At 40.2% G+C, this 14,269-nt stretch overlaps 1 protein-coding gene and 3 non-coding genes across 4 annotated transcripts; all 4 read left to right on the plus strand.

The window, feature by feature from the left end:
* The first annotated feature begins 2,302 nt into the window (after positions 1–2,302).
* Positions 2,303–2,374, plus strand: trnap-ugg (transfer RNA proline (anticodon UGG)). The gene has a single exon. It is a non-coding gene; the product is annotated as a tRNA-Pro (tRNA).
* Positions 2,375–2,604: 230 nt separating this feature from the next.
* On the plus strand, positions 2,605–2,676 carry trnap-ugg (transfer RNA proline (anticodon UGG)). The gene has a single exon. It is a non-coding gene; the product is annotated as a tRNA-Pro (tRNA).
* Positions 2,677–2,755: 79 nt separating this feature from the next.
* On the plus strand, positions 2,756–2,827 carry trnap-ugg (transfer RNA proline (anticodon UGG)). The gene has a single exon. It is a non-coding gene; the product is annotated as a tRNA-Pro (tRNA).
* Positions 2,828–10,703: 7,876 nt separating this feature from the next.
* On the plus strand, positions 10,704–11,768 carry LOC147140773 (transcription factor Sox-14-like). The gene has a single exon (XM_086043234.1). It carries the CDS (start codon positions 10,841–10,843, stop codon positions 11,507–11,509), a length of 669 nt encoding a protein of 222 aa, XP_085899360.1. The 5' UTR covers positions 10,704–10,840; the 3' UTR covers positions 11,510–11,768.
* Positions 11,769–14,269: the final 2,501 nt, after the last annotated feature.

The following is a 14,269-nucleotide window of genomic DNA, read 5'->3' on the forward strand; positions in this document are numbered from 1 at the left end:
AATAATAATAATAATAATAATAATAATAATAATAATAATAATCATAACGAATGTTTTTTTTTTCCTGTCAGAAGTCCATTTCTGCAAGTGATTTTTATTTGTTTTTTGTTTTTTTACTGTCAGAGGCCTGTTTTTGCGAGCACCCTGAACTGGTCGCTAGTCATACACTATCTAAATCCGTGACCTTTATGAAAAAAAAACACTTATTTTCCCTATAAAACCATTCATTTTTTTCTTAACTGTCTATTCTCTTCTTTTTGTAGCATTTTGCTTTTGTGAAGAGTGAAATATGCTTACAAGTATTTTGTATTTGTATTTAGAGGTATTTTCATAATCGCAACTATTGGTGATTAGTTGACTTGCAAAATAATCATTTGTTGCAACCCTACTCTGCACACCTGAATATATTTTGTAATCAGTATCTGTGCTGGGTATGATGTCCATCCATCCATTATCTATACCGCTTACCCTAACAAGGGTCACAGGCGTGCTGGAGCCTATCCCAGCTGTCTTCGGGGAGTAGACACCCTGAATTGGTTGCCAGCCAATCGCAGGGCACACAGAGACAAACAAACACACTCACAATCACACCTAGGGGCAATTTAGAGTGTCCAATTAACCTACCAAGCATATTTTTGTAGAGAACCCAGAGAAAACCCACGCAGGCACGGGGAGAACATGCAAACTCCACACAGGGAGGCCAGAGCCGGGTTCAAACTCACAACCTCTGAGCTATGAAGCGGACGCGCTAACCAGTCGACCACTAGGTATGATGTATTTCATTATTTGTGAATGTTTTTATTATGATGTTAGATATGTTGGAATGTTAGATGTTAGGAAGGTGGGAAGTCGGATTGTCCCAGTTTCGACCTCAAAGCGTTCCCAACGAATGCAAACAACTGTCTCTCCACGGGGGTCATCATTGTCGAGTGACATCAGATTGAAGCCGGTCGGTCGAGGTCCTTTTTTTTTCTGACTTCGTGACTCAGACCTCCCAGTTTAAAGGGGCATTCCAGTGAACTTTTTCCTGGTCGAAGGTTGGAAAAGTCAGACTTTTCAGCTTGCTTGAGTGCAGCCTAAGTACGAAGGAAATCCGTATATAATTGACACCTTACAAAAGGGTTTGTAATTGCCTATAGAATTCACATCATGGCATCAAATGACTACTTTTGTCTAAATTAAGATCCTCAATTCACATCAACTTTTTGTCAAAGCAATATGAAACAATAAATAATGATAACGATGTTTAAAGTTGTAGGTGTGTAATACGTAGTATTTGTGTTATCTGTTTCCCAAATATAATGGCGTGTATGTAAACGGCTGATGGTCATAAACCTTTGTTCACTTTGTAGGTTGTCGCCTTATCCAGTCCAGTCTATTGAAATTGACCGGCAGATCTGACACATTCAATATGGCCGATACGCTGATGTAACACAAGTAGTATTTGTGTTATCTGTTTCCCAAATATAATGGCGTGTATGTAAACGGCTGATGGTCATAAACCTTTGTTCACTTTGTAGGTTGTCGCCTTATCCAGTCCAGTCTATTGAAATTGACCGGCAGATCTGACACATTCAATATGGCCGATACGCTGATGTAACACAAGTATCCGGGATGCTGGGGCGTTGGGTAGCTGGGCGGTTGTTAGGCAACCCACAGCTGATGGCTGATGTGATCACGAGAAGCAGAAGCTGCAGCTCAAATGCAATGTATTTAAGTCATTTTATAAACTAGAGCGGAGAGAAATGCGTTATATGTATCTGAATGTGGTTACAATTTTGAATCCAACAATGTCCTACCATACATAAATATTATCCCAAGGAGGGCCTCTCAATTATAAAAACTTCGCGCCTGCTAATGATGTCACACTTTCTATTTGTCATGTCAGCGGCTGGCCCGAAGGACCCGATCACATCTGCTACCCACACCGGCTTGCTGCGTTCTGCGGGCAATAGCATACCGGGGGCCGTAGAAAACCTTCTCGTGGGCCGGATGTGCCCTGTGGGCCTTGACTTTGACTTATGTGGTCTAGGGGTATGATTCTTGCTTCGGGTGCGAGAGGTCGGGATCAAATCCCGGACGAGTTGAATTTTTTTTGTGCTGTCACTAAACCAATCACTGTAATTACAGTAATTTGTATTATGTAACAGTGGCTCGTTGGTCTACGTGTATGATTCTCGCTTTGGGTGCAAGAGGCCCTGGTTTCAAATCTGGGACAAGCTCAAATTGATGTTTTGCCCGGTTGTCACTAAACCAATTACTCTAATTACAGTAATTTGTATTATGTAATAAGAACTCTTGTGGCTCGTTGGTCTAGGGGTATGATTCTCGCTTTGGGTGCGAGAGGTCCCGGGTTCAAATCCCGGACGAGCCCAAATTATCCTTTTGCCAAGCCGTCACTAAACCAATTACTGTAATTACAGTAATTTGTATTATGTAGCAATGACTCTTGTGGCTTGTTGGTCTAGGGGTATGATTCTCGCTTTGGGTGCGAGAGGTCCCGGGTTCAAGTCCTGGATGAGCCCAAATTATCTTTTTGCCAAGCCGTCACTAAACTAATTTCTGTAATTACAGTAATTTGTACTGTGTAGAGGTAACTCTTGTGGCTCGTTGGTCTAGGGGTATGATTCTCGCTTTGGGTGCGAGAGGTCCCGGGTTCAAATCCCGGACGAGCCCAAATTATCTTTTTGCCAAGCTTTCACTAAACCAATATCTGCAATTACCGTAATTTGTATTACGTAACATCGACTTTTGTGGCTCGTTGGTCTAGGGGTATGATTCTCGCTTTGGGTGCGAGAGGTCCCGGGTTCAAATCCCGGACGAGCCCAATTTCTCAATTTTGCAATAAAAATTCACATTCCAAAACATGCATGTCAGGTTTATCGTGGACTTATAATTGTTCCTGTCCATGTGAGTGCAAATGATTGTCTGTATTGTATGTTTCCTGCGACTGACTGGCTACCAGTCCAGGCTTTACCCTTCCTCTTGCTCATAGTCAACAGGATAGCATTGAACAAGACTACAAGATATGCTGTGATGTTTTCACAATGCTATTTACATTCAAACATTCAGTTGATTAAATATGGTTTGACACGTCACACAAGAACAGTTTGGAGTACTGAATGGTGGTTGGACCTACTCGTTCTCCTATCAGCACCAATACTTAATTCCAGCTACGGGGCTCAGTCGACTGGCAAATATGTTGTGTAAAGCCTTTCTGCCTGTCTATCTGTGTTTTTCTCCCTCTAGCCTCCATAAGAGCCATGAGATAAGTTGGTAAATAGCAGTCTATTCCCTTTGCTGTTGCAGCAAGCATATCTTGAGCACACGGGGGAATAACATTATTTCCATAAGCTTCTTAGTTGCTCTGGGCTCGTCATTTGTATGGTGGCTTCATGTGATGACTTCAGATGTAATTTTAAATACATTTCTAGAATGTCTTTAGGGTGACCACTTTTAAAGGGGTAAAGAGGGTCCTGTTCTTGAATTATGTACCAAATATGCCTGTAACTGATCATTATGAGGTGCCATATAGTGTGAAGGTTTTTGGTGTATAAGAACTTGTTTGATGGGTTTGCAAGAGAGTTACTAGAGAGAGTTAAGAGAGTTGTAATGTGTGAGTTTGTTTTTTGAAGGGTGTGAGAGTTTTTGCTGTGTTTCAAAGTTTTTTTCCGTGAGTGACGTTTTTGTTTTGATAAGTTTTTGGTGAGTGTGGGAAGTTTTAGTAATTGTGTGAGTGACAGGGGCGTGTGGCAATGCACTTCACCCACCTTCAGAACATGCCAGACCAGGCCAGTCCAAAATTTTAACTTACGGCCACTGAAAATGTCCCAAAAGTGCATTGACTGTTTCAGACAAAGAGACTTTTACCACAGAAACAACTCAGCAGCAGAAACAGGATGTTGTGCTGATGCAAAAAAAAAAAAAAAAAGAAAAAAAAACACAACTGGCTTGACTGGATAAACGAGCATGAATTAGCCTTATGTCGCTAGCTTCGGCTATAGACAGATTGCCGCGAGCCTTACTAGATTCATACCAGCAGTAGCAAGACCATGGAGTGGCGGCAAGGAACAAGGACAGCATATGTAAAGTGGCGCTTCGTCAGCAGACTATCATTTCCAATAATACACTGACAACAACTGTGTGCTAGCAAGACTTGTATTCAACATAGAAATTTTAGGGCAAGCATAGCTAATTGTGAGTCATATTCGTAATCATTTGTTTTATATGTTTCAATCAGTCATCGCTTGAAAACGGTCAGTGGAACTACTTTGTAAAAAGTTCTGCTTATAATTTTTTTATGTTGTACATTTTGGGAATGTTAGTGCTCAGTAAATATGTTAATAATGTTGCAGGTGATGTATTCTCTGAAGAATTAATACAATGTGTGCAATTTTATTGTCTTGATTTTTTTTTACGTTAGTTCACAGTCAGGAATGTACATGGAAGGTTTACTGGAATTGCTTTGAAATTCGCTTGTAATACAAAGACCTAAAATCAGTTTTTGATACTAAGCACGGTTTCTGTCATCTCTGACGTACTGTCATCTCTCAAATAGCCGCGCATTAGAGGCTAGGCTAGGCTAGCTGCTTAACCCGGAAGTACATAAACACGCATTTAAAACAAAATGCGTTCCCTCGCAAAAAACTTTGCGTTATCTCGCAATTTTTGCGAGGGAACGCAAATCATTGCGAGGGGACGCAATTTTTGTGAGGGAACGCAAAGTTTTTATGAGGGAACGCAAAGTTGTTGTTTTTTTACTCCATGTGACCTTAGGGGCTCCGTAGGAAAAAATATTAATATCAGACTGAGAGTTTTTGGTGAGTGTTTTGTGTTGTATTTGGAAATTTTGGAATTTTTTTGGTTGTTTGTGTGAGAGGATTTTTTTTGTTGTGTGTGAGAGGTATTTCTTTTGGACTGTGAGAGTTTTTTGGAGACTGAGAGGTTTTTTGTGTGTATGAGAAGTTTAGTGGTGAGCGTGATTTTTTTTAGGTGTGAGAGAGGTTTTTGGGTGTGTGTATAAGTGGTTGCTTTGTGTGAGAGTTTTGTTGTATTTTTGTGAGTCGTGTGCGTGATTTTCAGGTTCGGATGTGAGTTTTATGTGGTTAGAGAGAGGTCTTTTTTGGTGAATGTGAGAGTTTTTGGTAAACTGAGAGGTATTTGGTATGAGGGTGTGACGGTATTGTTTGTGACTATGAGAGTTTTTTGGTGTTCATGAGTAATTTTGGTTGTGAATGAGAGGCTCATTGGTTTTTTTGGGAGTGTGAGCTTCTAATGTCGTGTGTTAAGTTTTTGTTGTGTATGAAACGTTTAGGGGATTTGGAGAGGTGTTTTTTGGTAAGGGTGAGCGTTTTTTTTGGGGTGTAGAGATTTTTAATGCATGTGAGAGGTTTTCGGTTGTGTGTGAGCCTTTTGGTGAGTGAGAGATTTTTCTTGGCAATGTCAGGCGCTTTTTGGCGCATGAGTTTTTTTGTTAAATGTGGGTTCTTTTGTATTAGGGAAAGGTGCTTTGACAAGTGAGAGAGGTTGTTTTTTGGGGGTTTTTTTGGTGTGTGTGTGTGAGTGGTTTATTTGAACAACCTCCTCGCTTATCCTAGCCAATGTTGTCCACTTTCCAAACAGCACTTGATTCACGCTATAGGATATTTACAATCTGCTGCTGTGGCGGCACAAAGTCTGTGCCTAACGCCTGCTTGAAAATGTACCTCATTGACTGCTGACTTGCTTGTATTACAAACTAGCTGATAGGGACCCCCGCGGTAATGTAACGCTCAGGTTTATCCTCCCAGCCCTGGAGGAAGCGTATTAATTTAGCCAGGATGAGGTCTTATGAAATGATTTGTTGGGCAAAGATCTCTTTTCCACCGCTCCATCTCTTGTCAACCCCCGCAGGGTCAACCAAAGCATATTCCACTGTCAAAGTGTCAGGAGGAAAGCTATTAAAAGAGCTTTACTTTTCTTAAGCATCATGAGAATAAGTACATGGTTTAGTGAAATCCCTCCCTAAGAGCACTGAAAATCTTTCAGGATTTTCCTCCCGAAATATTGCCTAATGGCCGACTCAGGAGTGTCAAAAAGAGCGTTGTTAGCCAAGAATGCATTTGGATTGATTATATTAAGAGCGGAAACATTAAAACATGACGTGGAAGTGTGAAGTTTTCAATTATATAGAAACTTTTGCCTTAACAAAAAAATTATGGAACCTACAGTACCGATCGTAAAGAGGAGGTGATTTTACTACTGTATGTCAGTGACGTAAATCAACAATATCAAACCTTTTGGGCCCCCTCATCGAGGAAAGATTTTTCTCCTAGCTACTATGCCGTTAGCCTAATAGCATATTTGTCTAAGTCACATCTGAATATTCGCAGAAAGCAAGAACAAATTTAAGGCCCTGTTACCTCCGTTCATCCTTGGCGGATAACCATGACCTGCATGACTTTGATTCTACACAGACGAGAAGAAAAAAAAAAAACAATCATATTTAGCAAGCATATTGAGATTTTTTATTGATATAGTGACAGTAAGTTAAAAATGACTGTGGAAAGTATGCTAAAAAGTATGCTTTGGTTGTTTCCACCTAATATTTTATGACTTGTTTTACAGAATTGAATGTAACCAAATTCAACTGAATGAAATTCAATCCTCTATATATTGTTGCTAGCTGACGTGCACTGCCGACAACACAGGTGTCAAACTCAAGGCCCGGGGTCAATATCCAGCCCGTTAATAAATCCCATATCCCACTTAGAGGTGAACGTTTGCGAGTGTTTGCGAAGGTAGTGTATGTTGATTATTCATCATGGTTCGTACAAGCTCGCAAAGCCGTTCGCCCACAGTTTTAACGTTCGCAAACTGACGCAATCAAATTTTGAATATGATCAAACATACAAAGATGTTTCAGTCGAGACGTCTCACTTCGACATATTTCCTTGACACCAACTCCTGTTTAACAGGTCTTTGGTGTCATCTAAGTAAAAGCACTAAAAATTTGATTGTTTTTTTTTTTTAATTGCTGAGGATAGTTTCCACAGGGGAAAAAGAGGTGAAAAGGTGGATTTGTGAACATTGAACCATGAATATGTGACGATTACTGTAATCAACGACTACACAATTGAACTACAGTAATTCTAAACAACTGATAAATCAGTTATTTTCATCACTCCATAAGAGAGAGTATTTTGGTTCATGTCCATTGTCAACAATAACAACAAATGTGGCTAATCAGTGCAATAAATTCAACGAAATTCATTAGCTCATCATCTTTCGACTTGATCTTTTGATGTCAAACGTCTGACACCCTTCTCATTCAGAATGGGCTTCTTTGTGTCATCTGTCACTATGTGTCACCAACGGCTCTTTGTGTACCTGTCCATTTCTTTCTCCACTGTGACTCCATAATCCACCTGAGTGCATGGATGACAGTTTTGACATAAGAAGAAAAGATAGACTTCCCAAGGAGAAGGACAGTATCTTTAGAGCCTGGAGCTAACCGGATTACCACAGACATTTTGTGCTGCTGGCACTTTTTCTTATAACCCATTTCAACCAACAACATCCCCGCTCCGCCCTACCCTCCTGCCCTTTCTTAGAAGTCACACCAAACACAGACAAGTACACAGTAGCGCATACTCCAAGTTGTAGTTACAGCAGCAAGGCCTTCTGCTGTCTCACTATTAGAGACACTGGCCTACATTGAAAACCTAAATTCTTATAGTTGTTCCATGAATTTATATTAATTTGTTCCCATTAGTCTGTTTTCTTCATTCATTTTGTACCATTTCTCTTGACTGCTTTTAGCACGTATATGTGGTTTTAGATTTGTTTTTTTGGTCCAATCAGATTTCAACATCTGTGTGTTGCCACGTGAATATAATCTGTCCAGGGCCATCAGTAGTGCTGGCCAATCTAACTTAAACTAGAGTGAATCTTTTCAATTAAAAGGTGTGATTTGGCACCATGGCGGCACGGTGGTCGACTGGTTAGCACGTCCGCCTCACAGTTCAGAGGTCGTGGGTTCGATCCCGGCTCCGGCCTCCCTGTGTGGAGTTTGCATGTTCTCCCCGTGCCTGCGTGGGTTTTCTCCGGGCACTCCGGTTTCCTCCCACATTCCAAAAACATGCATGGTAAGTTGATTGGATACTCTAAATTGCCCCTAGGTGTGATTGTGAGTGCGGTTGTTTGTCGCTGTGTGCCCTGCGATTGGCTGGCAACCAGTTCAGGGTGTCCCCCGCCTACTGCCCAAAGACAGCTGGGATAGGCTCCAGCACGCCCCGCGACCCTTGTGAGGAGAAGCGGTACAGATAATGGATGGATGGATTTGGCACCATGTTGGTTCCAATAAACTAGGTTGAAGTAAATTGAGGAGCCTGATTTAAAAGAAAGTTGTGCTTTGACGTCATTTTGTGGCATGTTTAGGCAGGTCTGAAGCTTTTTGGGATCATCAAAATTATACATTGTACATACTCTGTATATAACAAAATAGGAGGAGAACACTATAAAGTTGTGTCTTATTTTTATGACTGAGTAATAATTTAATGAGTTCCATGACTACGCTTATAACTCAAAATACTGGTATTGCAAATCCCCATCTAAATGAATTGAAATGCCCTTAAACCATTCCAGCCCCCCTCCCAAAAAAAAGCAACAACAGCTTTTTAAAGTGTTTTTAATTTGAAAAACAGCACTCTATAATATTGTATTTTATAAATCCATACGGTATTGAAAGCAATAGAATGTAAAGAATGAAACAGTTTGCATATCATTACAGTAATTCATTGCAGCTCCTTCTAGTGTATACATCATATCCAATCATATACAATTTTTAACAAATATTTTCTTAACATATGATCTTCGATTTGTTTCATCCCTACCGGCTGTCTAAAAACAGTGTGGGAGTGGTCAATGTTTGGATGTGGTGAAGAGCCCAGCTATGAGTAGATAGATCAGCTGGGTGACCCCCGCTGTCCGTCACTTTATCCCTGCAGCCCTTCTGCTGAAAAGGTCTTATCGCAACTGCTGCCGCTGTGCAGCCGCACCGCTGGATCTTTCAGAAACATTGGCTTTTGATTGAGGAGAGTAAACGAAATAAAGACCTCCTACTGCAGTGTTCCCTGACCGCTCTTGAGCCAAGGCACCGTATTTGACATTAGAAAAATTTCATGACAGCATACAAGATGCGAGAGTATCTGCAGTCATTCTAAACTTTTTTTTTTTTCCAGATCTCCATTTTCAGAATGTCTTTGGCAACTTCCATTCCAACGCCAAGATGGTGTGTTGAATTCCTGATAGTTTGGCCTTATTGCTAATTCAAACATTTCTCCATCAATGTCATTTCAATAACATAGAAGTTGGCTAAAGCCTATATTTGATCAGATAAGGTATCATAATTATGAAAATGGTTCAAACAAATCGATATAAACTCCCAGGACCAGTAAATTATGGCTGTGATTAATATTGATTTAGCAGGAGGGGAGATGGAAGGGGTTTAAGCTACTTTAAGAGTTGTAGCCTGCAATGCTTGATAGGAAAGACTTTAAATAGTTGTTGTTTTTTTTAGAATAGATGTTTTCAAAAGCTACTTTTACCCTAAATGGTCAAAAAACAACAACGCAAGCACTTTCCAAAATTATAATTAAGTCAGATCAAATTCAACTACAGCAGTGCCTTGAGATACGAGTGAGTGCCAGATATTTTGGGGGTTTGACTTACAGGCAAAATTTTGGAATATGAGCATTGTACAGTGGCAGTGAACTCAGCTTACTTCACAACCAACTAAACATAAAACAAAGAGACTCACACTTTGTGTATTGAAAACAACAACCAAATATTGTCCTTAAATCTTCTGGCTTAATGCTAACACATAATGGCAAATGCCCTAGATAGGATAACAAATAGCATCTATGCGTAGACAACATTGCATTAACACATGCAGACGACAATATAGCAATACTCACAGGAATATATTTTTGATCCTCTGCGAAAAACACGTTGCTTACTGAGTCACTTATATCAGTTGTTGTGTCTTCATGACTGTATTATACTGCCTCCTGGTGGTGAAGTTGTACACATCAGAAAGAGTTCCAATTAATTACAGTACTTATGATGCACAAATTTTTACATTCTATTTACATGTGTTATTACTATATATTTTTTATAAAGTACGGTATTATATAATGCTATTTTCCTTATGATTTTCTCTGGCAGGCTGAAACGGATTAATGGCAAATCCATTCATTTCAGTGGAGAAAGATGATTTGAAATGTGAGTGTTTTGAGGTACAACTTACAAGCACGGCGAAGGGACAAATTAAACTCATATCTCGAGGCATCACTATATTTAAATGTTGAACAAGACATTGCATGTAAAATATTAATCTAAAGGCAGACTTCTAACAGCTCTTGTAGTGAATGGCACCATATAGGTCTATATATCCTATATCATGTTAAATATTCATTCTTTGTATGATTTCTTTCCGTGCTCGTGTCTCATTAGAGATTTTGTGAGGCTTTTAAAGTGTCAAAAAGGGAGGAGGGGAAAAAGAGGGTGTCTCAGAAATGTTGTAGTCATTTTTTGGTGGGGGGGGGGCAGGGGGGGATTACAGTGCTCTCTCTTCTTTTCATTGGCTTGGCCCACCGTGACAGTGGAGAGATGAGAGCTTGACATGCTTGGTTTCTTCCATAACAAGCTTCCAACTTGCAACCAGGCTGTACACTTGTCATTCAAACAATTAAGGCGCACAGAAAACATTACTTCGGATTTATTACGCCCTGAAAGAAATCCATGACGTTTTTTTCCCTTTTCTTTTTTCCGTGGAAAAGGTGACCTGAATTGTTTTTAAATGAATGTGTGGCCGGCTTTGCAAATGCCCAAACCTTTAGACCACATCAAGAGACCCATGAACGCGTTCATGGTGTGGTCAAGGGGCCAGAGGCGCAAGCTGGCCCAGGACAACCCAAAGATGCACAACTCGGAAATAAGCAAGAGGCTTGGCGCCGAGTGGAAAAGGCTCAGCGACTCCGAGAAGCGTCCTTACATCGACGAGGCCAAAAGGCTCCGGGCTCAACACATGCGAGAACACCCGGACTACAAGTACAGACCCCGGCGCAAACCCAAAACTCTCCCCGATGCGGAGCGCCTCGTTTTCCCGCATGTGGAGCCCTTGAAGGCATTCTCCGTGGACTCGTCCTTTCTCATCCACGGGGATAAAACCCCCACTCTAATGGCACCGTCCCCCGTGAGACATCTCCATCGGATGGCCGAGTTTCAGTCCCCTATGCGCGGCTATAGCGCGCCCGCCTTCGGGTACCACTCCGGGGCGGTGGTCGGGGGTTTGGCTTGCCTCGGACAGCACACCCACGCGTCGCAAGGTAGCCCCTACGTAGTGCCGTGCAACTGTGGAGCGTGGTCGGCGGCCGGTGTGCAACCCCAAGTGGCTTACATTCTGCTCCCGGGAGGGATGAGCAAGAGCGGCGTGGACGCGTACGCAGCACCCGGGACCAGTGCGTAAATGGAGTGCAGAGAGACGCCACCGGAGAGCGCAGGACGCACACGAATTGAGATGAAAATACTCCGTGAACACATGGGATGGTTCATTCATATTTGGACAGCCTGGGAAATTTTAGCTGCTGTTGTGACATTCGGCTCGTTCCATCAGGGGTCGCCACGTGCAGCGCAAATTTGTTTGGCACAGTTGTGCAACCTTCATCCATCGATTACAAAAATACAAATGACCAATATCTTTTTTTTTCTGATGAAAAAATGAATTATTGACGTCAACAATACACAGATTTTTACATCAAACCATGTAAAGCCTAACGCATTAAATAATTTACAAAAAATTCAAATTCTTTGAAAATTGACCCTTTATCGGTACTTCCAAACTGTGAAAAAATTGTGTTGAATTTGCTCCATTTTAACGAAATAAAATTACGTAAATTCAACAACTAAAATTCAATGAAGAAAATAAAACATTCAATTTTATAAGTATCACATATGATACGATGGCTTTAACAGGTAAAGTGCATATGACAGAATATCAAACTCATGAATAAGTGCCGCAAAAATACAAAGAAATAAATGTAGTACCACTTACAAGTCAAAATAAATGTTTTATGCAAAATGACATACAATACACTGAAAGAAGTTTGTGTTCAATTTACTGACTTTTATTTCGTGCACAAAATAAAATCATCTGGATCCAGATATTTTCTTTTTTAATAGATGTATAGTCTACTTAAAAAACATTGAACTGACAACATTTCAAAACACCTTACATGTATTGTGGTCTTCCAGATTACACTGAAAAAATGGAATGTTGAATTTACTCAATTTTATTTCATCAGGTGCTTGCACGTGATAAAATCATCTGGATACAGATATTTTTTTAAAGGAGAGGTATAGTCTACTTAAGAAATCTATCATTCAGAAGATTATATTTTGTGCAACCACTTGACGAAATCAAATTGTGTAAATTCAATTTTCCATTTTTTTTTCAGTGATATATGGAGATATTCTGGATACCAGGAGCAGGTGGTGTCCAGACAGGCACAAGATAATCAATGCACCACAAATCATTCTTGATTTGACAATATCAAATAATTCTCTGAAATATGGCCATGAATTGGAAATATCTTGCTTTTCCAAAATCGGTTGTGAGCTGCCATAATGATTCCTGCATGCGGCTTATGTTGCACCTTTTAAGACCACAAGATACTAATCAAGATCTCAACTGCAGTTGACGTTATACCTTACCTTTAAAAAAAACAAAAACGTTGGGCTGCAATCCACGCATAACGACTATTTTACAAAGAAAAATGTGTGGACTAACAGTCAAAGGTTGTCAGAAAAACCTTACAGATATCTGAAAAACCTACACTGAAAACAATGGAATGTTAAATTTAGTGGTTGCACAAAATAAAATCATCTGGATCCAGATAAAACATTGTAAGGAGATATACAGAAATCTATTTGGATTCAGATTATTTTATTTTGTTCAACCACTTGACAAAATAAAATGGAGTACATTCTAAATTACATTTTTCCAGTGTACTTACTGTAAGTACAGTAACAAAGTGTTTGTACGCTGAGAAGAGTTTTTGGGTAGATTTACTCAATTGTATTTTGTCAAGTGGTTGCACAAAGTATGAATGCATCTGAATTCAGATACTTCCTGAAAACATGTATCTGGATCCAGATGATTTTATTTTGTGCAACCACCTGATAAAATAAAATTGATCAAAAAACGTATCTGCATTTATGCAGATGATTTTATTTTGTGCAACCACCTGATGAAATCAAATTGATTAAATGTGTACTTTGTTACTTCCCATCACTGACAAATACATATAAAATACTGCTCCCAAGTGAGATTTTTTTCATGACTTCGTTAATGTTTCGAGTCTCTGTTTTGTTTATCCATCTATCCATTATCTATACCGCTTAACCTCACAAGGGTCGCGGAGCGTGCTGCAGCCTATCACATCCTGTCTTCGGGCTTCGGGGACACCCTGAATTGGTTGCCAGCAGGGCACACAGAGACAAACAAACAACCGCACTCACAATCACACCTAAGGGCAATTTAGGGAGTCCAATCAACTTACCATGCATGTTTTTGGAATGTGGGAGGAAACCGGAGTACCCGGAGAAAACCCACGCAGGCACGGGGAGAACATGCAAACTCCACACTGCTCGGAGCCGGGATCGAACCTACGACCTCTGGACTGTGAGATGGACGTGCTAACCAGTCGCCCACCGTGCCGCCCGGATATGTAAGATCATATTAGAACATTTGCAGGATATAAATCTTGAAATTAAAACAATCTTAGCAAAGAATCATTGATGTATTGACAGGCTGTACTCTAACTAAACATCTCACACTGTAATTTACAACATTAGGTGTCAGTCTTTGCTCATGAAATTAGACAAGTTATACAACTAGTTAAGTCTACAGTTGTGGTTATCAAAATGTTACAGTAGTACACGCACCTCGTCTTCAGGCGTCACGCCGTCGCTGTTTCTTAGTATGAGAAATGCTGTCGGCGATAACTTCCGGGAATCGAACCAAATACAAGCAGTTTTTCAATTTGTGTCTCAGGGTCCGTGTCTCTTTTGGTCATTGGATATTCCCTTTGACAAAAGACCTTGAAAATTGAAAAACGACTCGTTATTTGATTTTCGTTTTAGTATCAAAATACCAAAATTGAAATACAGATTGATTTTCTAGTTTGGTGTCTGGAACGAGTAAGACAATGTCTAAAAAGAGTTTGAT

Source organism: Filicampus tigris, chromosome 10 (genome assembly GCF_054856515.1).
Source record: "Filicampus tigris isolate MCC_2025a chromosome 10, RoL_Ftig_1.0, whole genome shotgun sequence".
In the NCBI taxonomy this organism is placed as follows: Eukaryota; Metazoa; Chordata; class Actinopteri; order Syngnathiformes; family Syngnathidae; genus Filicampus; species Filicampus tigris.

Coding starts and splice junctions, on each gene's coding strand:
- LOC147140773 (XM_086043234.1), top strand. CDS start 10,841: ATGAATGTGTGGCCGGCTTTGCAAATGCCCAAACCTTTAGACCACATC.